The sequence below is a fragment of the Natrix helvetica genome (assembly GCF_964273705.1).
Source record: "Natrix helvetica genome assembly, chromosome: 1".
Lineage (NCBI taxonomy): Eukaryota > Metazoa > Chordata > Lepidosauria > Squamata > Natricidae > Natrix > Natrix helvetica.
Genome location: NC_138548.1, coordinates 219,733,915 through 219,761,565, shown reverse-complemented (window position 1 = coordinate 219,761,565; position 27,651 = coordinate 219,733,915). Strand labels below are relative to the sequence as shown.

At 40.5% G+C, this 27,651-nt stretch overlaps 1 protein-coding gene across 1 annotated transcript; it reads left to right on the top strand.

Annotated features, from left to right (window-relative positions):
• Window positions 1-227: 227 nt before the first annotated feature.
• LOC309382906 (keratin, type II cytoskeletal cochleal-like) lies at window positions 228-27,651 on the top strand. The gene is made up of 9 exons (XM_081934868.1): window positions 228-696; window positions 2,727-2,938; window positions 12,720-12,780; window positions 15,219-15,314; window positions 17,186-17,350; window positions 18,086-18,211; window positions 21,901-22,121; window positions 25,030-25,064; window positions 27,060-27,651. The coding sequence occupies exons 1-9, from the start codon at window positions 349-351 to the stop codon at window positions 27,245-27,247; spliced, it is 1,452 nt and encodes a 483-aa protein (XP_081790994.1). The 5' UTR covers window positions 228-348; the 3' UTR covers window positions 27,248-27,651.

Here is a 27,651-nt window from a genome sequence, read left to right as displayed (position 1 = left end):
CCAGGAAGGTGGACAATAGCTGCTAAGAAAAGGGCAAGGTATAAGGGAGTGGAGCTGATAGCGTTTCCCCCCCCCCCCCCGCCCCCATCGCCTTTCTTCTCCACTGAGCTCAGCAGGTTGAAGGCAGTGGGCCGGCAGTCAGACACACCCAATTCTTCCAGGCAGTAAAATGATCCTTTCTCTGCCCCCAAGCCAAGCCCAGCTCTTTCTAATAGATATAAAGGAAAGGAAGTGCCAGCCTGCAGGTTCAGAGGGACTCTTTTTTTTAAAACTCCCCTGAGTCTACACCTTGCTGTTCTTCTCCTCCTTGTCCGTAGCTGCCAGATACAAACCCCTGCTCAAGCAGTCATGTCGCAGATGACTTCGTTCAGTTCTCGTTCAGCAACTGGCCCTTCCAATTTTTCCCAGGTCCGGGTCAGCTCGGCTTCTTCTTCGTCACGCGGATTTAGAGGAAGCTTTAAGAAGCCTGGTAGTTTTGCTAGCACTAGCTTGTATAATGTGGGCTCTAGCAGGAGGATTGCCCCGTCCTACCCTGTCTCACCTGGATATGCCGGTGGTATTCATGAGGTCACTATTAATCCAAGTCTCTTGAACCCACTCAACCTGAGAATTGACCCCCTCATCCATGAGGTACGCAAGGAGGAGAAGGAGCAGATCAAGGTCCTCAACAACAAATTCGCAACCTTCATTGACAAGGTGAGATATGAGCCTTTTTGGGATATCAAGAACTTTCTACAGGTCTTAGTAGTGGGTTGCAACTGTACTCATAAAGTTGGGATGTTTCTTTGTTGTTTTTTCTACAAAGCGAGGGATTCCTTCAGGCTGACTGCTTTAGCTGCATTCAAGGAGACGCTTGGTTTTCACTGAGATAGCTTGGATTTAAACTGTGATGGCTCAGTGACTCCATATGTACCACATGATTGTTCTCGATAATCCCTTGATTAAGGCTGGTTTATAGCAGGATAGCAGGCTTTTGAACTGATCTGTAAAAGACTGTACATCTTCACAATATAGATATGCCTCACATGCTGTCAAGGATGAAGGCTGATACGCTATACACACAGGGGGGAAAGGAGAGAGAGATCCCCCAAAGTTCAAAATTATCCAGGAGGTCAAACACATTCCTATGAGCGCACACATCTGAAATAATTAGTAATTACACTTGATATGTCCTGTAATATTTTTGCTTGGCTCTTAAGTATCTTTTTTTTTTTTACATTTGTGCACCCGCTGTTGCAATGTGTCTGAGTTAATGCAGTTCTTGACAAAGGAAAAAAAAGTATGGATTCTGTCCCGTGATGATTTTATGTCTATATATACCCTTGTTCACCTTTTAATGTCTTCTGCATTTTATCTGTTTGCTCCTGGGAGTAGCTGCACTGAATTCTATGGGGTTTTCTTCTGAGTAATCAAGCTTAGGAGCATATTGTCAGATACCTACACAGAGATATCCCATAAGTATTCATTATAAGCCATATACTGTGATGCCATTTGTGCCACTTATACTGCCCAATAGTTCTGGGTTGGGTTGGGTAATTAGCCCAAAAGCCAAAGCTCTGAGCATATGAAGTAATCGTCCACTTACAACCATTTGTTAAGTTACGGTTTGAAGTTACTAAGATGCTAAAGAAGGTGACTTAGAACTGGTCCTCACACTTATGACCATTGCAGAAACCCCACCGTCATGTCACCAAAATTCAGGAGATTGACAATGGTAGCCAGTGGTGGGATTCAAATGATTTAACACCTGGTTCTCTGCCCTCATGATTTCTTCCAACAACCAGTTCACCAAACTGCTCAGAAAGTTAACAACCGGTTCTCCCAAAGTGGTGCGAACTGGCTGAATCCCACCACTGATGGTAGCAATAAAGGAGCATATTTGTAGCTCATGGTTGAAATGAGGAGTCCTTAGTGTCTCTCTGAGCTTGGCAATGGGCATATACAACTGCAACATAACAAATGCTTGTCATTTGCGACCTTCCCAGGTGCTTCCCTCTGAAAAGCAAATGGGGAAAGGCTGACTTGCTTAACGACTGCACAATTCACTTAACAACTGCAGTGATTCACTGGCCAACTATGGGCATTTTATGGGCATAAAATAGGGCATGGCTTACTTATTAACCCTTTTGCTTAGCCATGGAAGTTCTAGCCCCAATTTTGCTTGTAAGTTTGCATCCCTCTTCAAATGTAATCGATTCATTTAAACATTAGAGAACAATGTGCGCGTATGAATGAATCTCTGCTTAGCTGTATAACCGACTAGGAGGCTTCTCTGTTGGAAATCCAAGTCTGTAACCTTCCCACACCTCTTAAACTGATAAAGAGAAAATGCAGTAAAAGGCAATGCAAACATTCCTAGAGCTCCTAAACTGTTTGGTCATGCAAAAGCTAAATAAATGCCAGAAGTTCAAAAATGCTTGCAAAATGTGCAGCTGAATCCAGGCATGTGTTTCACGCTGACCCATGGCTAAAAGGCTGGCTTCAGAACCAATCGGTTAAAACAAAGATTTATCCATTGATGGGTTGTTGTTGGTTTTTTTGATTCCTTTGCAGCTTCCCTCCCTCCTTCCCTAGCTACTTAATATTGCCGGATAATTCATTATTTTATCCTCTTTTCTGTATCTGGAGCATTATTCAGGCGGGGCATTTTTTTCTGATTCCGTGGCATGTCGCATTGTCCTTGTAAAATAGCTGTTCTTTAAAATGTGCTTGTGGGTATTTCTCAGGTCCGATTCCTTGAGCAACAGAATAAAATATTGGAGACCAAGTGGAGCCTCCTGCAGCAGCAAAAGACCGGCACTCGGAGCAACATTACACCCTTATTTGAGGCGTACATTAACAACCTGCGGAGACAGCTAGACGCCTTGTCCAGTGACAAAGGACGGCTGGAAGGAGAGATGAAGAACATGCAGGATCTTGTTGAGGATTTTAAGAACAAGTAATGTATTCATAACGGTTTTTGTCAAGGTGCCTCTGTGCAAAGCATCCCAGGTTTTCCTTTAGGGGGAACAGTATCTAGAAAAGAATATGGGTCTGAAAAGTGTGTGGGCTTTTTTTTTTTTTGACAGAAGTTCATTGCAAATTCCAGTTGGCCCTATAGAGACTCATGCTCAAACAAACCTGTATTGAGTTGCAAATAAGGAATATGAGCTCATGGATGGTTGAAATAAGCCCTGGAGAGATTATTTCAAGCATGGAATTTTGTGCAGAAATTGAGCTGAGATTATTCTCATGCTATTTAAGATTTGGAAAACTCTACTTTTTCCCTGCCTGCTTGCCAGCCTGCCTGCCTGGCTGGCTGGCATCTATCTATCTATCTATCTATCTATCTATCTATCTATCTATCTATCTATCATCTATCTATCTATCTATCTATCATCTATCTATCATCTATCTATCATCTATCTATCTATCTATCTATCTATCTATCTATCTATCTATCATCTATCTATCATCTATCTATTATCTATCTATCTATCTATCTATCTATCTATCTATCTATCTATCTATCTATCTATCTATCATCTATCTATCATCTATCTATCTATCTATCTATCTATCTATCTATCTATCTATTTATCATCTATCTATCTATCTATCTATCTATCTATCTATCTATCTATCTATCTAGCTAGCTAGCTAGCTAGCTATCTATCTATCTATCTATCTATCTATCTATCTATCTATCTATCTATCTATCTATCTATCTATCTATCTATCTATCGGAATTATCTATCTAATTTCCGAACTGCCCATCTCCCTCAAATAGAGGCTATTTTTATTTCTTGGCGATCTGCATTTTTGCAACCTAGATCTGGTAATTATACTATTTAGGTTACTTAGGACAACTTCTGCCATACAGGGGAAGTGTGCAAATAGTTAAGAAAGGAATGACAGGGAGGTTCTGGAAGATAAAGCCAAAATAACAGTAATACAAGTAAAAACAGATTCAATTTCAAAATGCTTTTCCTTGGAAAGTTCATAGGGATCCGATGGGCTTCTCTGGAAACATAAAATATAAAGACTGGAAGAGGTCTTGATTATTTAGTCCAACCTTCTTAGTCCGGTGCAGAATCCAGGAAACTGTTGCACTTAACACACCTAAGTTAGTACCTATGATTCATCAGAAATTGTGTACATAGCATGGAGAGTCCAAACCTGAATGCAGCATAAGTATATCTAGACTTGGCACAATGTTACCAACCATTGCCCAGTATTGTCCCTGGCTTGCTCCCTGATCCATCCTTTTATGGGGTAAAACAAAACAATTGAATGCGAGAAAATATATATGGGTGGATTTACCTTCAATTTAAAGTTAACAACTAATCTGCCTTCCCCAATCTAAAACGTTCTACAGATACTTTCAGATGACAACTCCCAGAATTTGTAACCATAAAGGCCTATTGACGATCTGGGAGGTATAATTGGAACACATCTGAAAAATACCAGCTTGAATAAATATTAAAGGAATAAATACCCAGAGATATAGAAGTTTAAAATGAGTGGGATTTTAAGCAGAATACGCTTGCTTTGATCAGCCTCTCCGAACCTGCTGCCCTAAAGTTGTCATGTTATTTGGGAGTTGTAGCCCCTCCAGGGAACAGCATTTTTCATTGCATCCTGCCAACCTATTTAAGCACCTTTATCATACCAAATGACAATCCCCAGGATTCTTTGTGAATGATAATTTACTTGATACTTGAAGAAATCCATAGACAATTGAAATTTGGAGTCAGTGGCTTATTCTTCATTCTTCTATACTTGTATCAAAGGAATATTAATATTGTTCAGAGAAGGATGAGAAGCTATTTGCTTGTAAATGGAATAGCCTTAATCTGACCAGATGATTTTTTTTAATCATTGAAAGAGACAAGATTGAATTGCTGATACAACACATATTTCTCTTGTGAACTGTTTAATCTTCTGTGCAAAATATATGAAGCAGATACAGAAAGGCAAACCATTCTACACATGATAGTGGCTGGGGAAAAAATGTGCCATGTATTTATAATTGTTAATAATAATAATAATAATAATTTAAATTTATTAGCCGCTCCCTTTCCGAAAAGGACTCGGGGCGGCGTACAATGGAGTAAAAAACATATAACATTTACATAAATCCATGACATACATAAGTACAAAGACACACATGTTCGGAGGAGGTTAACAGATACAATACATAGACAATTAAAAACCATTAAAATACCCTAATTACAAAACCCCATGTACAATCCAAATTCAAAATGTTAAAAAACAGACAGTCAGGAGGAGTACGAGAAAATTACGGTTGAGCCAGGCCAGATAGTTGGAAGAGGTGGGTTTTCAGTTGTACACGGAAGGAGCGGAGATCGGAAGTAATCCTGATGTCCCGGGGGAGGTCATTCCACAGGGCTGGGCCCATCACAGAGAAGGCTCTGCTCCTGGGTGTCGCCCCCCGACACTGTTTGGCGGTCGGCACCCGGAGAAGTCCCTCTCTGTGAGAGCGGATTGGTCGTAGGGATGTGTGGGGCAGGATGCGATCCTGCATGTAACTAGGCCCTGTGCCATGGAGCGCTTTAAAGATCATAATCAAGACCTTGAAACGCACTCGGAAGACCACAGGAAGCCAGTGCAGCTCGCGCAGGAGAGGTGTTACAGGGGAGAATCTAGTCCTCCCCATGATCACCCGCGCGGCCGCGTTCTGGACCAACTGTAGTCTCCGAGTGCATCTCAAAGGAAGCCCCATGTAGAGAGCATTGCAGTAGTCCAGGCGAGACGTCACCAGCGCATGGGTGACTGTTTTGCCTATATACTGTTTTTTATCCAACCAAAACAACCTTGACTTCTAAAGCACAGGGTATTAGATATTAAAGCTATGCATGATTCAAAAACTACGTGGAAGCGACATGCACAATCCCAGAACATCTCTGTTATTCATTAAAGCAGTTTGGTTGGGTGGGGCTGTGTTGATTCAATATTGGTGAGAAACCACAAGGAAGGTAATTACTGTAGAATCTGCAGTACAGTCAAGTTCAGAACCATTTGAACTGTAGTAGTTGCAAGGACCAAGAATATTAATAATGTAGAATTATGTGAACTATAGACACTGAATGACATGCACTTCTTAGCTGCTTTCATCAATAGCTGAAAATAGCAGATGAAGAGAAATTAGGGGTTAATCATATAATGCCTAGGATCCAAACGTAGGCCCTGTTAGTAAAATATAGAATTTAGAATAACAGATTGGAAGGGATCTTGGAGGTCTTCTAATCCAACCCCCTGCCTAGGCAGGAAACTCTACACCACTTCAGTTAAATGGTTTATCCAACATCTTCTTAAAAACTTCCAGTGTTGGAGCATTCAAATAAATAAAACAAAATACAAAACCTGAGAACATTAGGCCAACGTTCCCATACATACAAGATTCAAGTAGTCTAAGGGGTTTTCAGTCCAGAGAAATTTAGATGAAGCATTTCTGCTTATTGAATTGTCAGTATTTAGGCTCAAACCACTGGAAAGTTCCATGGTATTAATGTTCATGTCCCAATATGGATTCTTCCTGCAAAGGTGAAAGGATGAATAACCAAAAGGATTAGTGTAGGGAATTTAGAAAAGCTTGACCTGTTAAACTGGAAAGAGGACGGTAGGGAAACAGCATATGGAGTGGCATATAGCTGTAAAAATTACTCAAGGTTAAGAAGATTAAACATTGTCAGACAGGTTTTTTTTAAAGGCTCAAGCTATTTAGAAATGGCATAGTCCTAGTACAGCTGTACTATAGCTGCATGTGACAGAAATGTTGGTTGTTAAGTTATGTTAAAATGTACTAGAATAGTTGTGGTTGAGCATGACGTGCACATGGCCATTAAGATCTCCAGCCTGTTTAACCTACTAATTATGAAATCTTAAGACTGGCTGAGTCTGGCCAAAATGGAATCTAAGTATGACACAGCCCTCCTTGCATAGCACCATTTGCTGATTTGCAGAGGGGGGGAAATCGCATTTAAATCATTCAGGAGACAGCATTAAAATGCTTCTGCCCGATGCTTACACATCTCTTACAAGGGGCTTTCCAGCAGGTGTGCAGATAACTGTAATGGCTTAAAAGGTTCCCTTGCAAAAAAATTCCTCAGGTATACAGTTTCTGGAGGTGCAGAAATGTGGGTGTTGAACAATTTGTTTCATCCGCCTGAACTCTGCATGTGTACTTTATGGGCAGAGACAGAGAATGCTTTGTCTACTTTTCTACCACACATCCTTGATTTAATGGTGTGAATGTCCTGGAGCTGTTTTATGTGTGGTGTTCTGTAGTCTGGAATGAAAATTGCTAGAATCCAAAGGAGTTGTCATATAGTTAAAGCACAGTATTAGCCCTAGATAGCTGGGTCACCCTATTTTAGTTTATGCATTGTTTACAAATCTGATGCAGTCTTAAACCAAGATTGAATAAAGCAACAAATAAAGCCACTATTGCAAAGCAACCCTTATAATGATAAATATCCTTATAATTTGATCCATGACTATCCAGGTCATATTAATCGACATATATTCCACAATAATTATGCTGCTATGGTGTACCTTTATATGTAGCAATATTTTGCAACCCTGTTTGTGACATTAGCAGATAATTTATATTAAAGTCACATGAGCCTGGGAAAATATTTAAGGGAAGAACCAACCGTCTTGATTCAGGCACAGTATAGCACAATTCATTTAATAGATTCTTCATTGGTTCTACTTGGGCATAATCTTTTAATATTGGGATTTTATTAAAGCTGCCCTTAAAATGTGCTGGTAGTAAGGCATTAAAACAGGCTTTAGAAAACCACCAATGCGTAGAATATGAAAGTGAAAATAAATATGGAGGTGACAGTGGAGAGGAATCCACTGTGTTCTCGGAGTCATATATTCTTATAATTTGGCTCAACACAATATCTTATTGTGTGATGACAACCTTAACTATCTCTACCCTCAGTAACAGACACTGCAGGTAACACTGCATGTGCAAAATGTATTTGTAATGTTCCATCACCTGCCAGTTTTATATATGATTGCCCCTTAAAATTAATGGTACCTGTAAATTATGGCTTAGTCAGGCAAATATTATTTGTAAACTCTACCTTCAGTTCTGGGGAGTTCAGCCTCTGATCTCATGACCACATTAGGGACAAATCTAGGCAACTGAGAAGGAATTCTTTTAAAAACATTCTGATTTCTTTCACAATGTATGAATGACAGCCTATCTCTGCCTCATATAGTGGTGGAAAAATGATTTGGCTGTGAAAAGTTTAAAATGAAAAGCGAAAAGTTTGCGCTACAAAAAAGACATAGTTGGATTGAATTTTGCTGCTTTGTGAAATTTGGATACTAGTCTTAAAAAATTGATGCTTGCAACCTATTTGATGGCTTGATTGTTTATGAGCCTTTTACTTAGCCTAGAAAATGTATATATTGGTAGTTATCTTTAACGTCAAATTCCTTTCTAAAGAATTCAGGGCAGGGTGCACAGCTCAAACACAAATCCTTGTTTTGTCTTCTCACTGTTCCTGTGAGGTAGATTTCACTGAGAGCAACCCAAGGAATGACTTAAGAAATTGTATGGATGATTGAGGATTTTGAGAGAGATTTTTCCCAGTCTGTGTCCCCATACTTCAACTATATATTCAACTATTATGCGATTATGCTGATATGGCAGACCTTGAACTTAGGACCTGCTATCGCATCTGTGTAATTTAAGGGTATAATAAATTATAGCCTAACTCTTACACGTTAGGAGCCATTTTAAGTGGAAGTATTATAAATCCCTCCCTAAGAAGTTCCTGGATTAGCTTCTCATGCAATCAGTTCATACAAAGAGCAAGCCAGCAACCGAAAGGTTGTTTTTTTCTCTCCTATCACTTGACAAAGGACTGTTGAAAAAGGGAGATGGAGGAAGGAAGGAAGGAAGGAAGGAAGGAAGGAAGGAAGGAAGGAAGGAAGGAAGGAGGAAGAGTATACTACTCTTTATCTGCTGATAGCTCTGCATTTTACCACAGAGCACACTCTGCTGTTCTTCAAAAAGTGCCTGTGGAGACAAAGGATCGAATGGCTGTTGAAGTTGTGTAAAAAAAGGCTCTTTGCTTCTTACAAATATCCAAGAAAAATAGACTCCACGCCTGTTTTCCCCCACCCAGTCACACCTGCTATGTTTAAGAAACAGAAATTGGCACACTAGCTCCAATAAGAATGGACAGCAAACAAAACCAATAAAACACCTGAGGGTGTGTCTCTGTGGAGGAGAAAAGTCAATAACTTATTAATGTTTCCCAAAGGTAAGGCAAGTTAAATATGGATTGCTGGAGAAAGGGAGCAGCAGCCTGAGGATAGACGTTAACTAGGCCTTTTTATACGATCGAGGGACACCAACCCTTTACATAGCAGGGATAGTTCTGCGTATGAGACACAAATTGTGCCATAAAAAGCTTTAAAAGGTCTTTGCTTTTATGAACTCCCGGAATTTGTGAGAGGGTCTCTTAGAGAATATTCTCTGCATCTGCTTCAATTTACAATCCCCACACTTTTTTGCAATAGGAAAGAGCCATGGCAGTTGTTAAGTTTCAGGAGTTTTAGGTTCTTCCAGAGAAGAAGAAATTTGCAGATTTGAGAGGTCGTCATGCACAACAAGAGAGGAAGAAAAATAACTTTATGCAGAGTTCCCCTTTCTTTGTTCATTAATGTAGGTGTGCCAGTTCCAGCTGAAAGCAATCCAGGGGATAATTTTTACCCTTTCCTCATTTAATGTAGGCCTGGGTCCTGCTTGCCAGAACCCAGTCTGAGAAAAGATAGACAGGATTTTTAAAAGAAAAAAAATGGTTAATGGTGGATTGAGGTTTGTGTAATATAAGCACCTGTGCGTGTGCACACACAAACCCTTCTTCCTCCTGGTAGAAAGGAGGCAAAAAGGAAATTGGAAATGAAATGAAGATAAGGAGGAGCTATATTGGGCAGGTAGAGAAAAAGGAACAAAGGGAGCTCAAGCTGTAACTATCCCCTATTGTGGAGGATCAGTTAGCTGAATCAATAAACCTGGAAAAGACCAGGTTATAATTCTCAAAAGTCCATTTTTCTTACAAACTCGTTTTGTGACTTTGAAAAGATTCCCAGCTTGGGCTGAAATGGTTATTTCAGTTTACAGCACTTTATATTTGCAGAGGCTGCCACTCTCCCTATGATTACAACTTTTGATCAAGTTTAATTTGCACATTTCCAAAAGGGAGAGCAGAAGAAGGCATATAGTACAATACACTGAAATGCTATCTATGTTAATCTAGTAAGGACAAGTGACTCCTTGTGCACTGTTGCCAGAGAGAAACAGAGACACAGAGAGAAGTGGGGGGGGGGGGAGAGGGAGAGGGAGGAAGGGGGAAGAGACTCTCACTTGCTAAAATCCTTCTGTGGGCTGCAATTAGATGCTGAACTTTCATAGTGGAATGTTTTGTTTGTGTAATCTTCAGATTTAAATTGGTCCTCAGAAACTCTAGCTGCTACAACCAAGAGCAGGCAAAAATACTGAAATTATTAATCAATAAAGTAATAAATCCATTACAATAAAATTATAGAAAGTTGCCCTCAGTTTCATTGCCTTCAGGTGCACATAACTTTCCAATTTTTTTTAATTGCCCGACTTCTTTCTTTGAAGGGCATTTGACAGGCAGAGACAGTGAAGTGAGAAGGGAAAGACATTCCTATAATTTTGCCTTTGTGATTTGCTACAATATTGATAAATACAGTATTCTATTGACTGCCAGCTGACTGCAATTTGGCAGTTTGAATCTCAGCGGCTCAAGGTTAATTCAGCCTTCCATCCTTCCAATCTGGTAAACTGAGGACCCAGATTATTGGGGGCAATGTGCTGACTCTGTAAACCGCTTAGAGAGGGCTGTAAAGCACTGGGAAGCGGTATCTAAGTCTAAGTGCTATTGCTATTGAAATGGAGGTCTCTTCCTATCTCCAGGGCTGTTTTAAGTGTCATAACCATGATTATGCTCTTGGCTGTTGTAGGCAAAAATATATTTCAATGAAGGGTAACTGGTGAGACTTAACAATAGACATGTGTCCATTTTTTGTTTTTAGTAGGTGACTTCTCCTTATTATTTTTTTTGGTGTTTGTTTGTTTGAAAACTGATGGATAAGGGATCAGAGTTATTGCCAACCACACCCTGTTTTCTGCCATTTCATTTAACCTTACCTCAACAGAGTAGAGAATCTAATTTTCCTAAAGGCAGCATTTTCAAGGCTATTTATTTGTTCGGCATTCTTTTGTGCATTTCAAAGGCTGTGTGGCTTGCAAGGACGCAACCTTCTTTGCAAAAGCACTGTATTCTCTTTTCCAAGTTCACACATAGTTTTCAGAAACTAGATACTGTCGCTTAAAGCATTCCTTTGAGAATGGACATTCCAAGTATATATCCTGTTTGATAAGTTTTTTTAATGCTTATTTTGTACAAGCTGGAAAATATTCAATAGGCCAGATAGCAGCTTTCAACACCTTAGTAGCCAATATCTACTAGATGATGAACTATTGGAACTGAAAACAGCATATCACTATATCTTTATTTTATTGGCAGTGCAGTTCTATTGGGAAAAATTGGAGTGTACATGCTGATAGTCCCAGGGTTTGTCTGTCTACTGTTAGTTAGTTTAATTTATTGTCATTGCACCTCATACAACGAAATTAAATGCCATCTTCAGTGCACATTATAACTATAAAAATAAAACACAAACACACATACTTCACATTCTATACAATTGAATTGCAAACCCCTGATATTGCATTGATATTGCACTATACGTCTGCCAGATGGCAATAGTTCAAAAAAAAGGGTGCCCAGGATGAGATGGATCTTTAAGAATGTTTTGAACTTTCTTAAGGCAGCAGGAGCTATAAAACTCTTCCAAAGAGGGGAGAGGGCAACCAATGATCCTCTGGGCAATGATATTAACCCTCTGGAGCGCTGTCCTATCTGCCACTGTGCAATTGGCAAACCATACACAGGTGCAGTACGTTAAAATACTCTCTATGGTGCAGCGGTAGAAGGTCACCAGCATTCTCAGGTAATATAATCTCTGCTGGGCCCTTTTGACCAGTGCTGCAATGTGAGCACCCCAGGTCAGTTCCTCTTTTATGATAACATCCAGAAACTTAAAACTGGTCACTTGCTCCACTCAGTCTCCATTGATAAGCAGGGGCTGGATATCTGATCTATTCCTTCTGTAGTCCACTATACGCTCCTTGGTCTTATTGGTATTAAGGACCAAGTTATTGTCTCCACATCACGAAAGCAACCGGTCCATCTCATCTCAACAGGCAGACTTCCAGACATCTCTTGCCAGTCAGGTGATGCTAGGCTACATGACTTGAGTGCTTTGGTATAAAGCAACTTGCTTTCTGGTAATCATATATATTTGGGAATAAATCCCCTTAGGTACAACTTAATCTTACAATAAGCAAGACATATCTAAGCGTACTGTTCCAGATTTGAATGTCCCTGGTCACAATTTGACTTCCCAAACTTGAAGGTTTAACATGAAGAATCTTGTTAAAAGATATATTTTCATTTTCTAAAATAGCAGGGTGAGGGAAAGAAACTTAATTAGTCCCATCATTGCAGATTTCCCTAGGGTTAGATAAATTTTCACTTTCTGTGATGAGTAACTCATGGGCCTATTTAAACCATCTGTCTCTTCCACATTCATCACAGGTATGAAGATGAAATCAACAAGCGCACCTCTGCAGAAAATGAGTTTGTCGTGCTCAAGAAGGTAAGAGTCTATTAACCTAAATTCACATGTTGTGCTATAGATGGCAGGGTTTCCAGTGTGACATGATTTTACTAGTACAATTCTGTAGCATTATATGCAGGATATAACCCTAGAAACAGTACCTTTAAACAATTGGAATAGATCAAAGTAGAAATTTAAGTCTACTTATAAAGTTTATTAAAATAAATTTAAACTTATTAGGGACGCAGTAGCTCAGTGTCTAAGATGCTGAGCTTGTCAATCAGAAAGGTCGGCAGTTTAGCAGTTCGAATCCCTAGTGCCGTGTAACGGAATGAGCTCCCGTTACTTGTCCCAGCTTCTGCCAACCTAGTGATTTGAAAGCACGTTAAAATGCAAGTAGAAAAATAGGAACCACCTTTGGTGGGAAGGTAACAGCGTTCCATGTGCCTTCGGCGTTTAGCCATGCCGGCCACATGACCATGGAGACATCTTCGGACAGCGCTGGCTCTTCAGCTTTGAAACAGAGATGAGCACCACCCCCTAGAATCAGGAAGAACTAGCACATATGTTCGGGGGGAACCTTTACCTTTTTATTAAATTTATTAGCAGTACATTGGGATGTAAAATTTTATTTTAGTGATGATGTCCAAATGTCAAATGTCTTCAAATTTAATATTAATTATGGAAATGTAAACTTTTGGGTGGCATCTGTTCTTGTCCATATACGCAAAAAATGATGGCATCACCATAAACTGCCAATGGGGAAAAGATCGTTTACTTTTATTTTCAAATAAAAAAGAAAATTATAAACCTATAAATAAGTTGTTAGGGGGAAAGAGTTACAGACTTTTTTAATGTCAAGTTTTTATTTCTGTGCAGGGATTATTTTGTCATGGGAATTAACTGGTACAAACTGTGATCTCCATTATAAAGTAGATATTTCATATAGAAGCTTTGAATGGAATGAAAACTGAATTTGATAAACTTTCTGAAAGAAAAAAATCTTGCAAACAACCCAGCTTTTTATGAAGCATATGAATGATAGGAAGAGTAAAACAATTGCATTTTAAAATCACTTAAACACACTGCTGCAACCACCAAAATCCTCAAAAGGATACCCTTCTTTTGCAAATTCGGTTCATTCATTCATTCATTCATTCATTCATTCATTCATTCATTCATCTATCTATTGGATAGTCCTGATGCAAGAATTACATTGTATAATAAATGTAACACCTATTCCCTTATTATATGGTTACAGCACTAAAAGCAGGGGTTTATATTATGCAGACAGGTGTTTTTCTTCAGATCAGTGGTGGGTTCCGGATCCCATTCCAACCGATACGGTTGGAACAGGCCCGGCATTACCCACATGGATCCATGTGGTGCACTCGCATGCATTGTAGCTGCAAACGATGCTTCCCCAATGCTCCAGCTGCTCGGCGGAGGTTCGTGCAGGCGTGTACGCACCATGCACATGCACGGAAGCATCGAAAGCTTTAAAACATGGGAAGGAGCTCCATCCGGTGCTCTGGGCAGGCTCTGGTACACCTGTCCTGGGGCGTACCACCTGCAACCCACCACTGAAACAGATGAGACAGAAGAGGAAAAGATAATGGATACACACACAGGAAGGAGAGGTGACCTACCCAAGGTCAATTGAGTTATCCACACGGAGAAGAAATTTAAGGACATTCTACATATTATCTGAAATGGAATACTTGCAGTTATGTTCTTCCCCTTAAATATTACAGGAAAAGGAAACTAATTTCCAAGCTTGACAAAAATGACTGTGCCATGGGAGGAGAAGACAAGTGTAATTGCAATTAAAACTAGAAAAGGAAAGGGTAAACTTCTCCTTCCCACTTGCAGTGGACTAAATTATAGTTGTGCCTTTAAATAATAATGTTTAAAAAGACATAGTAGCTTGCTGCATATTCTGTATCATGTATAAGGAGCCCCTGCGGATTTTACTCTGCTAGTCATTGCCGATTATAGAGGGTAGTACTCATCTCTATTTCAAAGGCCATTGAGCCAGTGACATCCAAAGACATTTCTGCAGTCATATGGCCAGCATGATGTCACAGAGTGCCGTTATCTTCCCACCAAAGTGGTACCCATTTATCAACTTGTATTTGCATGCTTTCGAACTGCTAAGTTGGCAGGAACTGGGACAAGTAACAAGAACTCAACCTGTGACACGATGCTGGGATCTTGAGGCCAGGCCATTGGCTTTCCAGCATCCAGTGTCTTAATCACTGAGTCATCGCGCCACCACAGTATCATGTGTACATTGATGCTAAATCATTCTGACAATTTCATTTTAGGGCAGGGACAAGGATGATTAAACCTAGCAACAAAGAAATGAGATTCTCCATTACATTTTTTTTTCTTTGCCCATAGTAGCAATCTCGTCCTTTCCTTCTTCTCCATTTCTCAAAAACATAAGTTGCTTTTCTTCTAATGGTTTCTTTTAGGATGTTGATGCTTCCTACATGAATAAGGTGGAGCTGGAAGCCAAAGTGGATGGACTGACAGATGAAATAAATTTCCTGAGAGCGCTTTATGAAGCAGTAAGTAAGCTTTACTGTTACTTTCCACAGTCTGGCACCATTCAGGTGTGCTGGTTTACAACTCCCAGGCAACAAGATGCATATCTGCAAGATACAAGGCTAAGGAAGAATGTTTGTGCTATTACTGTCTTTAGATCAGGCACTGATCTCCTTACAGAGGACAAATTAAGTGATCCTTGTAAATAATTTGTTTAAATATTTATATATGACCTGTTAGTTTGTCTTTCTCAAAAGTTGGAAAAGTTGGCATGGGAGGATGCCAACTGAGCAAAGGAGTTGTTTATGAAGGGAGGGGAAGAATTAACAGAAATAAAGATTCATTAAAGAAAATATATAACTTAGCAAATAATAATGATAAGCATTCGTGGTGGCAGTATTCATTTAGCATCTCATACTGCCCAGTCTATATCTAAAAAGGAAACATAAAAAGAGATAAATTAAATTCTCATAAATTTATTCAAGGAAAACTAAAGGAGACCACTTTCTTCTAGCAGTAATGTAAATACGCAGACGTAACAATTGCAATCAAAGAAAGCAAATTATGGTTCTCCATTACATTTGAACCTTGAGAAGTATTATCTTTTCTATTGTTAAATATTGTCAAAAATATTTTATCACTAATATTGATCCCAAGTTATTTGATCCCTAATATAATCACTGTGCGGGTAGGTGAATTGCTTTCCTGAATTTTTCATTGGAAATTTCTCACTGACGAAATTAGATTCAGATATAATTCCAGTCTGCCCGGAATTCTATTTTTAATAGAGTTTATATTACTTTGTAAGCCAAAATGTAATTTGTTTAGTTTTGACATTTTTTTATCTTTTTAAATTTATTGGCTGCCAGACTCCAGTGGATTAATGTGATGTGTGCACCAAGACATTGTAACTTATTCAACAAACCATGATTAAGCAAATATTAGTCTAGTGCAATGAGCAAAATATACTTACAGCAATATTTTGGTTAGCTTAAACCCTATCCTTTGACTGAGTAGGCTGCATGTTTTAAACTAAAATGTGATTTTCCAGGAGAACTTTGCTCAAGCGAAGTTGGTTCTATATTCCAAAATTCCATTGGAAAATCCAGTTTCCCTATATAAAGAGACTCAAAAGATTAAATTCAAGCTTGACAGGACATTGAATACAAAGCTGTTAGAAATTACAAGAACTGAAATTCTACTGATATAATCATCTATATTTACTTTTCATTGTTCTGACTCCCTTTTCTTCATAGTCTCTAGGCTATTTGTCAATGCTGTCACAATTTAATGTACAAATGGCTCTGTAATGGAAACCTGAAACCCTTGTTAAACATATCAAGTTGCTTATCTTATGTGATTCTTTTGTCCAGTAGATGGATATCAAAGGAGTTTTACAAATGCGTCTATTTGAATGAGTTAATATTGTCTTTCTGCATGCGTATGGCACAATGAGCTGAGCTAGGAATTGTTCAACCTGCATGAACAGGAGAAAGTTGCTGCCACTTGTTCATTGATACTATTGCCAGGTCTTAATTGGGACATTTGTTCTTGTTATTTTCTGTGTTTAACAGAACCCATGGAGGGAAAAAACATGTGTCTTCCGTATATTGCAATGGCTTATGCTATAATTCAATGTACATTGTACATAATACAAAGTACATGTAATTCAGTGAATACTTAGCTGCCATTCTGATCCTAATCCCATGAAAAATTGCCCATATTAGTTATCACTCTTATTGAACATTTAATGGAAGCAGGAAACTTGGTTTCAAAGACTACCTCCTTCCCCTCTTTAGATTTCAACTGTTGTGTTGCCATACATCCTCACCAGAACAACACGGGAAGGGCAGCACACAACTAATGTCTGGTGGTGGTTGTTTTTTCCTCTCAGGAACTGGCTGAAATGCAGACCCAGATCTCAGATACATCTGTTGTCCTTCAAATGGACAACAATCGGAGCCTGAACTTGGACGGCATCATTGCTGAGGTCAAGGCTCAGTATGAGGATATTGCTAATAAGAGCAGGGTGGAGGCAGAAACCTGGTACCAAAGCAAGGTGAGCAATGGCGGAAAACATGGGTTTAAAAGGAAGCCCACTGGGTGATATCCAGTGGATTATTTATAATGGCTTAATGTTGTATTATAGTTTTCAAATACATTTGCAGATGTTTAAGAAAGCCCCCTGTAGGTACTGACTTTGTTGGATAGCTGCTGAATATGAATCTCAAATTTATGATTAATACGGATACTTTTTATTGCCGTCATATTTGGAACTTCTAGCTCCAACATCATTAAACTACTCCTATGAGTAGAAGCTGTAATGATATCACCATCAGTTAGCCTTTTCCTTCTTTATGACTGTTCATTTTGCAGTGCGCACTGAATGAATTATTCAGGAAATTTCTCAAATAAGCAATCAGACAAATGTACCGTATATGTAACGTTGGAGATATGTGATGGAGACTGATGTTATTTGTGTCCTATCCCTTCTGAATTTTTACTAGTTTTCCACAAACTGTCTTAATGCTCATTTATCCTCTTTTAGCTCGCTCACTCTTCTAACTTTCTCTCCCATGGGCATTTTGTACTTGTCCTTCTAGCCTCAGAAATGGGTCAGTTGCTACTTGGAGCAAAGATGATGTTTCTTTTGTCTTTGTGTAGAAAACGATTCTGAAACTTGAACATTATGTAGAGTTTCAGGATGTGATAGGGAACTGAGCCCAGGCAGTGGATGAGGAGGGGAAGACTAGCAACCTCCCTTTATATTTTCTGCATCTTTTATTAATTTTAGTTTGAGGTCTTGCAAGCCACCGCTGGAAAGCATGGAGAGGACCTGCGGAACACAAAGAATGAGATTGCAGAGATCAACCGCACAATACTGAGGATGCAAGCTGAGATTGACAGTGTGAAAAACCAGGTGAGTAAGAGAAAGAAAAACTACACCAAGTACCAAGGAATAAAAGTGTGTAAGAGTGTGGTATAATGTCCATGCACAGCCCCAATAGCCCAACTCACCATCCTACCTACGACATAAATCCTTACAGGAAATAGACCACAGCTGGAACTATACCGTTGGATTTATGGTTTCTTGTTAAAGTCAGATGCATCTGTACGTGTTAGATATAAAAGAACTGCAAGAAAAAGCAGGTTGAGATTCTGTCGCAAACCTGGCTGGAGTCAAAGTTCTTTTGGTAAAAAGCATAGATTATAGTTTATGGAGAAATTGGAGCCCTTTGTAGCTGCTGAAATGTAAAAAAAAACCCACAAAAATATGGGAAGATCTGGCCACACACCTGTCTCCTTCATTTTGGCCCTCACCTACCTACCTACCTAAGCGTTGAGTTCATGCTGTTCCAAGCCACGAACCTCCCCCCCCCCCGCTTGGGCAGCTTTGTCAGTTTGTTGAATAAATGATATATACGGTTTAAACAAAAAATCAACCCCCACCTGCTTATATAATTGTGCTGCAAGGATTGGATATTTCGTGATAAATGAAGTAGACTGTTTGCACATAAGGGAGAGATAAGCTATTGTCTCTCCATAGTGTGTATTTAGCTTCAGGGCAGGGAGACTTCAGCAAACATTCAAAGAGAAGCAATGCAAACACAGTGACCCAGGCGAGTTCATTTCTAATTGATGAATGGGAGATCTGAAGTCCAGATGCTAAGCTTTACACTCTTCTTCTAACGCCCTTACAATAGAGGGAGTGGAGCACAAGGGGTGGAGCCACCTACAAATTTCCTGCATAGCAAATGGCTAGTAATTTTATCTCATACCAGCAGTGTAATAAATGGTTGTGGCGTCAATGGTGAGCAAAGGGCAGATGATTAGAAGATTTTCCCCTCCCTCCCTTTCCTTGGAAACAGGGCATTGCTGTTTTCTGACCCTAGCTGCATATGAAGGCATTTTACCTTTCACCCTGTCAATGCCAGGGCGGATGATAGACTGCTGACCGTGAAGATTAGCACAAGTCATTTTGGAAGCACTCCTGCTCACAGAGGCCCATTTTTGGGGGCACGGAGAGGAGAGTTCCTCCCTGTGTGTTGTTCTCAGGCTAAGGAACATGCTCCCTTGCGAAAGTGCATTTGACACCGACGTCAGATTAATATTGATCCTCATATTGATTTTAATGCGGCGGGTCGCATTTCTTGAATTCCTGTCTAAATTATTGTGGCTGACTGCAGTAATAGTTCTCCAGGATTGCCAAGCAAAAGCACCTCTTGACTTACTGACTGGAGGTGCCACTAATTGAGTCTACTCTGGAAGTGGCGTGGGGAGACAGAAAAAGTTGCATTGCCATTCGGCTGTGAGCCATTCTCCCCTAATATATCAAATCAAAAGTGTGCTGCAAGTGATCTTTGTGCATTGATTTAAGTAAAGGGTAAAGCTTTTGCTTCCTCTCCAAAGAGTTTTAGACAGAGGTGGTGTTCAGCAGGTTCTGACCAGTTCTGGAGAATCAGTAGCGGAATTTTTGAGTAGTTCAGAGAACCGGTAACTATCAACTCTAACTGGCCCCGCCCTCATCTATTCTCTGCCTCCCGAGTCCCAGCTCATTGGGAGGGAATGGGGATTTTGCTTCCCCTGCCACGCCCACCAAGCCATGCCATGGCCACTAAGCCACACCCACAGAACCAGTAGTAAAAAAAAATTGAATCCCACCACTGATTTTAGATGACTAAATTATGACTGCTAGCACAAGTTCCTCAGCTCTGTTTTATAAAGTCAGATTTTTGGTTCGTTTAGTGTAATCTATTTTTGCCCTGCCAGGGGCTTTCCTGATCTTCAGTAGGTGGTTTCTCAAATGTTCCAACCTGAACTTTTTGTACTTGTTGAACTACTTTCAGTATACAATGCATGCACTGTCCTGCCGCTGACACAGTCTCCTGTCCTTTCCCCCTCTTTTCTTTTTCTTCTTAAAGACACGGCACTATTTGCTGGACTTTGAGCTAGAGAGCAGTGAATCACTGTACAATATCAGTTGAATGATTGCACTGACTTCTAAAGAGACGTTAATGCCTTGCTGTTCTATGGGATGAATGTGATCTGCCCTAAGAGAAAAATTAGGAAATAGAATTGATTGAAGTTCCCTTTACTTCCCAGCTGTTTTCCCCTTCTCTTTGCAGAAAAGTTTTTATTTTATTTTCTTTACACTGAGAACTCAGATTCCTCACTAGTAGTAGGAAGCGATGTATTCCATTTAGCATACCGCTATACTATTCTCAAGATATTCTCATTAGCTATTTTAAGACACCCTCCTGGTCATTTTAAAGAGTGCAATTGCAAACGAAGCAAGAAGAGTGGACAGAAAGAGGGTGGCATATTAATAAAAATAATAAATAAGATGAGACATATAAAAATAACCAATACGGAGTTCCCTGTCTTTTATTCACCAGAGCTATTTGATGCGGGATGCTCATTCTTTTTTTGCCATGGCTTTTTAAAGTTTCATTATAAAATAAAAATACAGGAAAAACAAAACTTAGAGAACTAAAAGAAAGAGAGACAGGCAAAGCGAGAAAAAAGTTGTGAGTTTCAACTTTTTTCAGTAGTGTAAAATGCAAACAAAATATACAACATAAACATTTCAAGCTATTTATAAAATTTAAAAAAATCATTCTAATCATCAAAACCTAAAATCAAAGTTTCATTTTTTCCCCAGTTTCGAGCGAAACGTCCAGAAATAGAGCAGAAACAAAGATGAAACAATAGACATGAAACTGGCTAAGTTCTTCTCTTTAATTAAAACAATCAGTTTCACCATCCCTCTAACTCCATCACTCTTCCAATTGCGGGAATTAGTGTGTCTTTCCATCATTGCTGTTGTCAACATAGATAATAAAACTCCATTTTTTTTTCAAGTTCTTTGTCCATTAAACCTAAAAGGAAAGTTTCTAGTTTCAGTTTTATATTTATATTTTAAGAATGTTCTGAATTAAAATAAAAATCCCAGTATTTCTTTGCTTTGTCATAAGCCCACCAGAGTTGATAAGACATACCCTTTTTGCAACATACATTTGAAATGTCTTTAGAAATTTGGCGATTTCTCAGGCATCAAATACACAGGATGCACATTTTTGTGATGCAATCCAACCTGTAAAAGCTCATTCTTCCACAGTGGGAGGAAGGACAACTGTTTTCTAAATAGGGTAGATGAAAACAGTGAGGGCCAAATAATCCCTTACGTAGGATAAGCGGAAGGAAAAGATGCAAACGGGGTTGAATATTGAATCTATAAAGAAGGCTTGAAACCCACTACTTGCTAAAATGCTTTCTTTACGGCTAGTAACTTTACAATAAAAATTACTCACCACAAGTTCCTGGATTCTTGTAAACTGACCTAACAGGTTCAGTCTTGCCTTGGCAGTTGAAGCAAACCTTAGATTCCCCCCCCTCTGCCGCCCTGGACACAGTTAGGGATTGGTTCTGAATATATTTTCTGTAAAAAAAAAGTAGCAAAAGAAGAAGAAAAAAGGATGAATGGACGTCCCCATATACTACCCTTCATTTATGACTTTGGAACACTTATTGTTTTCTCCTGCTCTATGGTGGATGAAATGAAATGACAGAATTTCTGAGTAATTCTGTCCTCTTGGTCTGTCTCTCCAGCGTGGCAAACTGGAAGCCGCCATTGCTGAAGCAGAGGAACGTGGTATTCTGGCCGTCAAAGATGCCAAGGCGAAACTGGAGGAGCTGGAGATGGCCCTCAACAAAGCTAAGCAAGACATGGCCCACCAGATGCGCGAATATCACGAGCTGATGAATGTCAAGCTCGCTCTGGATATTGAGATTGCCACTTACAGAAAGCTGCTGGAAGGGGAGGAGAGCAGGTATGTGGCTTGAAGAAATATTCTGATCATTGCAGCAACTTTACTAGGGCTGCAGTGTTCAGTCAAGTAGCTTTTTAAAAAACCAATCAAGGTTTTATGTCCCCGTCCAGATTATATATAAAATAAGTACTTACGATCATTGCCTATGGAAGCGATTGCCTCTTCTAATAAGACTTCTGCTATAACACAAACATCTAAGGCCAAGAAGGCATTTTGTTTCTTAAAAATGGTTGTTTTTCAAAATATTTATTTGTTTGTTTGTTTGTTTATTTATAAAATATATTGACCATCCATCTTACTACAGGGTAATTCTGAGTAGCTTGCAATCATATGTATGTGTATGTCAGAGGTGAAATTCAACCGGTTCGGGCGAACTGGTATGGATGATTTCAATCGATTCGCTGAACTGGTAAAAACCACACCTGGTTGGCCACGCCCACTCCCTCCCGGTCACCACTCACACTTCTTCTGGGTGCTCGCTCAGCCCTTATGGCTGCTCGTTTGCCTCTTCCGGATGTTCGTCCTGTCCACCCACCCCTGCCCTATATAGGTTGCCTTCACCACACGGCCCAGCTAATCGCCTTGCCAGTCACCTTGCCCGCTCACCTCACTAAAGGTAAGCAATGCATGTCACCTACTTGCCCTTTGTCTTGGGTCGGGAGCTGGGGCACAGGGACGTACCATTTCCCGAGGCCCCCAAAGCCTCTGTCTCACAGAGACGTGCCATTCCCCGACTCCAGCCTTGCTCCGGAGCCTCTGCCCACTCACTCCCAGCATAGCTGGCATCCTGCTACTTCTGGCTGCGCCAGTATGTTGACCCTTGCAGCAGTGCTGCAGTTCGTGCGTGCAATGGCACAACACGCCTTTCCGAGTCCTGCTCCAAGAGTCTCACAAAGACTCATTTCTGGCGTCTTTTATCGAGAAAGGTGGCAGGTGGGCGGGGGAGAAGTGAGACAAGTGGAGTGAGACATGGTTCCTCTTACAGTACCTCCCCCCCCCCTCGCCGGGCATGGCAGGGCTTCCTGTCCCTTGCTTAGCCACCTACCCCTTTTAGGGATGCAATTTGGGGGTGGCAGGTGGTGCGGGGTGTGGAGTATGTTGGGCTGCGAGACGTATGTATTACCTGAGACTTGCAGCTCTGTTGTGTTCCTCGCTGTTGTGTCCAGGAAAACACGGTGTAAAAGAAAAGAAAACTTCTCACAAAGTTTGATTGAACTCGCGAGACTTTTTTTTTTACAACATGTTTCCTTGGACACATTGGCAAGGAACACAATGGAGCTGCAAGTCTCAGTAAACTGTGTGCCTTGCGATCCAACACGCCCCACCCCACCCCAATGGCAACAGCAGCCTGGCTGTTTCCATTCCCCACCGTCTCTTTATCGAGGGGGGTGGCAGGGTGGGTGGGGGAGAAGCAAGATGCATGGAGTGAGATGTGGCTCTTCTTGCTGTCTCTTCTCCCACCCTCACCGGGCATGGCAGGCTTCCTCTGCAGTTTCCAAACCCTGGCTGGAAGCCACTGGAAGCAGAGAAGAGGCTGGTCAGGCCAGACACCTGCTGCCGAGTCTTTTGGGAGCTGGAGCAGAGAGTCTTCCAGTAGCGGCCACTCTGGGAATGCGCTTCCCGCTTTATGGTTCCTGTTCCACGCAGGGCTGCTTCGCCCTTTGCCGCCTCTCTGCCCCAGCTGCCAGAAGATTCTCTGCCTCGGCTGCCAAAAGACTCACAGAGGCTTCGAAAGGACAGGCAGGAAAAGGAGGACAGGCAGAAAAAATTCCCCTCACAATTTTCCTGCCGATCGACAAAAAGGTCCCCCCCCCCCAAGCCTTCAGCCTTTTCTTAAGATCAGCAGACTGAGAAAAGGACAGGCAGGAAAAAAAAACCCTCCCCATTTTCCTGCTGAGCCTTCAGTGTTGCAATCCTGGGATACATTGAAGGCTTGGGGGGGGGGAGCCTTTTCAGCAGTCCTGAGAATCGTCCCGAAGCCTCCCCACCACTAGCTTTGGGCTGTACGGCTGTACAACTCAGTTCTGTGGGCATTGCTTGGTGGGCGTGGCTTGGTGGGTTGCTGTCAATGACGTAAAGTTGGCCACAGCCACTCGGTCACATGACACCCCCCCACCAAGCCATGCCCACCAAGCCACACCCACAGAACCGGTAGGGGGAAAAAATGGATTTCACCACTGGTGTACGTGTATATGTATTGTATGTATGTATCTATATACAGTATCTATATCTCTGTGTGTATGTGTGTGTGTTTGTATGCATGTATAAATAGTCAAAGAATGGATCTCACTTGATAAAAAGCATCCACAAAAGAGACCTAAAAAAGAAGATGGGTTGATGACATCAGCAAGCGTTGTGGTCCCAATTGGTAAAAAAAAGCTCAGGACCGTATTGTTTGGGAACGTGTGGAAGAGGCCTTCATCCTGCAGTGGACAGCAAATGGCTAAAATGACTCTGATGATACATCAATAACAATATCAACTGCTAAAGTCCGCTATGTTTATATATCCACTATGTATATTTAATCCAACGTTTCCTTTCATCAATTAAAACTCCTATAGGGAAATGGTTGAGATTAAGTGAATCATGAAGGAGACCTATGCTTTGTCCTTTAAGCGTATCCTACTTGTATTGTTGTCAATTAACAACAATAAAGGACTGGGTGGGAGAGAATCTATCTTCCGGATCATTAATCCCATCCAACATAGTATTTCTCATCTTCTTCCTAAGGCCAATAACACACATTAATTAAAACTGGCAAGAGTCAGTTAGCTGTCTCTTCTGAATATTTTAAATTAATAATGTTTTGTTTCCTTATTGCCAAAACTAAAATCTTTCAATTAGAAAAATGAATGTTCTCTTTTTTTTCTTTTTTTAATTGCTTGTGTGCTTATTTCTCACACCATAGGTTGTCTGGAGACGGAGTTGGTGCTGTAAGCATGAGTAAGTTTACTTCCTATTCTTTTCAGTATATATTAAACCCCAGGGACCAGATCACAGATCATGGAAATCATCCCTTAGGGCAGCAATTTATAATTTTCTCCAAGATGAAAGTTTTCCCTAGGATTCCTCAATTAGTGGCTATCTTGTTTAGTGACCAAAGTTCAGTGTTCAAAAATCTCCTTAGTGACCAGTCCTCACATTTATGAACTTTGCAGTGTCTTTCTGCATTTATTTTCACTTACTTAGCCCATACCAAATTGTCCTCAACCAAAAAGAACCCCAATTCAGCTGAAGAAAGTAGCAAGAAGCAAAGGAAAACTGAAAAATTATAACCATAGTCATGGTCATATCATTTTCACTTAGTGACTACCTTGCTTAATGACCAAGTTACTGATCCCAATTGCAATTTTCTAAACAAGGACTATCTGTACTTATACTTGTGTTCCAAAAAATTGGAGACATAGGTAGGAAAAACATTTAGACCTAATTAGAAGAAGAGTAGAGATTATTTATCTTATTTATCTTATTTATTTATTTATTTATTTATTTATTTATTTATTTATTTATTTATTTATTTATTTATTTATTTATTTATTTATTTATTTATTTATTTATTTATTTAGCCTCCTATTTCACCATGGGGCTAATAAAAAAGAAAATGAAAGCAGTGTAAACAGAATAGTAATAAAATAATAGAATACCATACAGATAGTCCTCAATCTACAGGCACAATTGAGCTCCCAATTTATGTTGCTAAGCGAGACATTCTCGTTGTATTACTTTCTCATTGTTTATTTTACAGGTAGCAATCAACTTACAATCTCACTGTTAAGTGAGTTCTGCTCAATTCCTTGTCACAGTTGTTAAATTAATCACTGCAGTTGTTAAGTTAGTAACAGGGTTATTAGGTGAATCAGGCTTCCCCATGGACTTTGCTTGTTGAAGGTCGCCAAAGGTGATCACATGATCCTGGGACAGTGCCACTGTCATAACTATGAGTCAGTTGCCAAGCATCTGAATTTTGATCTCATGACCATGAGGATGCCGCAATGGTCATAAGTGTGAAAAATGGCCATAAGTCACTTTTTTCACTGATGTTGTAAGCTGAGTACTACCTGTAAAATAAACAATGAGGAAGTAATACAATGAGAATTCATCAATCTCAAAACCAAAAAATGGATGGGTGGAGAGCATAGAGCTGTGATGGTGAACCTATGGCACAGGTGGCACCCAGAGCCCTCTCTGCAGGCCCGTGAGCCGTTACCCCAGCTCAGCTCCACAGCGCATGCACATGTGCCTCCAGCTGGCCAGCTAGTTTTCAAGTCTCTGCTGCACATGCGCAAAGGGTGGGGCGCATGCAGGAGATGAATATGCATGTGTGGAGGATGGGGCGCACACACAGGGGTCATGCACGCATGTGCAGGTGTCACTCACATATGCGGGGGCACAAGGGGGGATCACGCATTGCATTATGGGTGTGCGCAAGTGCTTTGCGCACTCGATGCTAAAACGGTTAGCCACCACTGGCATAGAACAAGGAGGAAGGGGAGGTGGAGTCTGCCATCAATCCGGCAGCCACTTCCAGTGTGGAAATCCCCCATTTGGCTCCCAGACCAACCGGCAGAGCCACTCTTGTGGAAGGATAGGAGGATGGGGATTCTATAATAGGCATGCATTTAATAATTTCATCTTCTATCATGTTAAATATCACATTTTGATAATCGGGAGCAATTTCTTGGGGCCATACTCAAATAGTATGTTCCTTCACTTTAGGATATAGGTAGAAAGAAGGCAACTGAATGGGAGAGCAAGAATAACTGGGCCAAAATCCCCTTTCATATGTATGAGATTATAAATAAGTGCTGAGCTATAGTTAATGTGTCCGCTCTCTTCAAGAACCAATGCCTTGCTGTTGTTGGCAGAATATTTGTTAGAATATTCCAATATGTCTCCCTGTTTCTGTTAAACATGACTTGCTTTTTTTGTATGCTGCAGCTATGGTCAGCTCCGGTGGTGGTGGTAATACCTACAGCAGCGGAGGTGGTCTTGGCCTTGGTGGAGGATTTAATCTGGGAAGTGGAATGGGCGGTGGACCTCTTACTTTTACTTCTGGAGGCGGCTCGGGCGGCCTGAAATCGACATACAGTGTGACAAGCACATCCAGGAGAAGCGTCAGAAATTGAAATAAGCAAAGAAAGAATCATCACTGAATAAAAGAAATGCCCCTTCCTTTCCTTGCAACAGAGAAGAAAATATGGGCTTGGGGAAAGGGATTGTTTTTCCTCAGCACCCCAAAATGGCCACAACATCCAGCAGTGATGATACAAATCTATAAATTCATGAGCTCCTCCCTACTTACTTTAAACACCCTTAATTCTCTTCTTGTCCCCATTCAGACCAAGGAGAACTTGGCTGTCAATTTCACGGACAGCAGAGTAAACCTTGATCAGAAGTATCCCGAAAGTAACCACATGCTCTGGCTTTGATGTAAAAAATGTGCTGCATTTTCCTACCTTTTTTTGTTGGGAGTGGCAAAGGAGTTAAAGTCACACAAATAAAGCTGAGGCTATCTTACTTTTCTCCTAAA

Coding starts and splice junctions, on each gene's coding strand:
- LOC309382906 (XM_081934868.1), top strand. CDS start 349: ATGTCGCAGATGACTTCGTTCAGTTCTCGTTCAGCAACTGGCCCTTCC. Junction 18,212..21,900: donor TTGACAGTGTGAAAAACCAG/GTGAGTAAGAGA, acceptor CTGTCTCTCCAG/CGTGGCAAACTGGAAGCCGC. Junction 22,122..25,029: donor CTGGAAGGGGAGGAGAGCAG/GTATGTGGCTTG, acceptor CTCACACCATAG/GTTGTCTGGAGACGGAGTTG.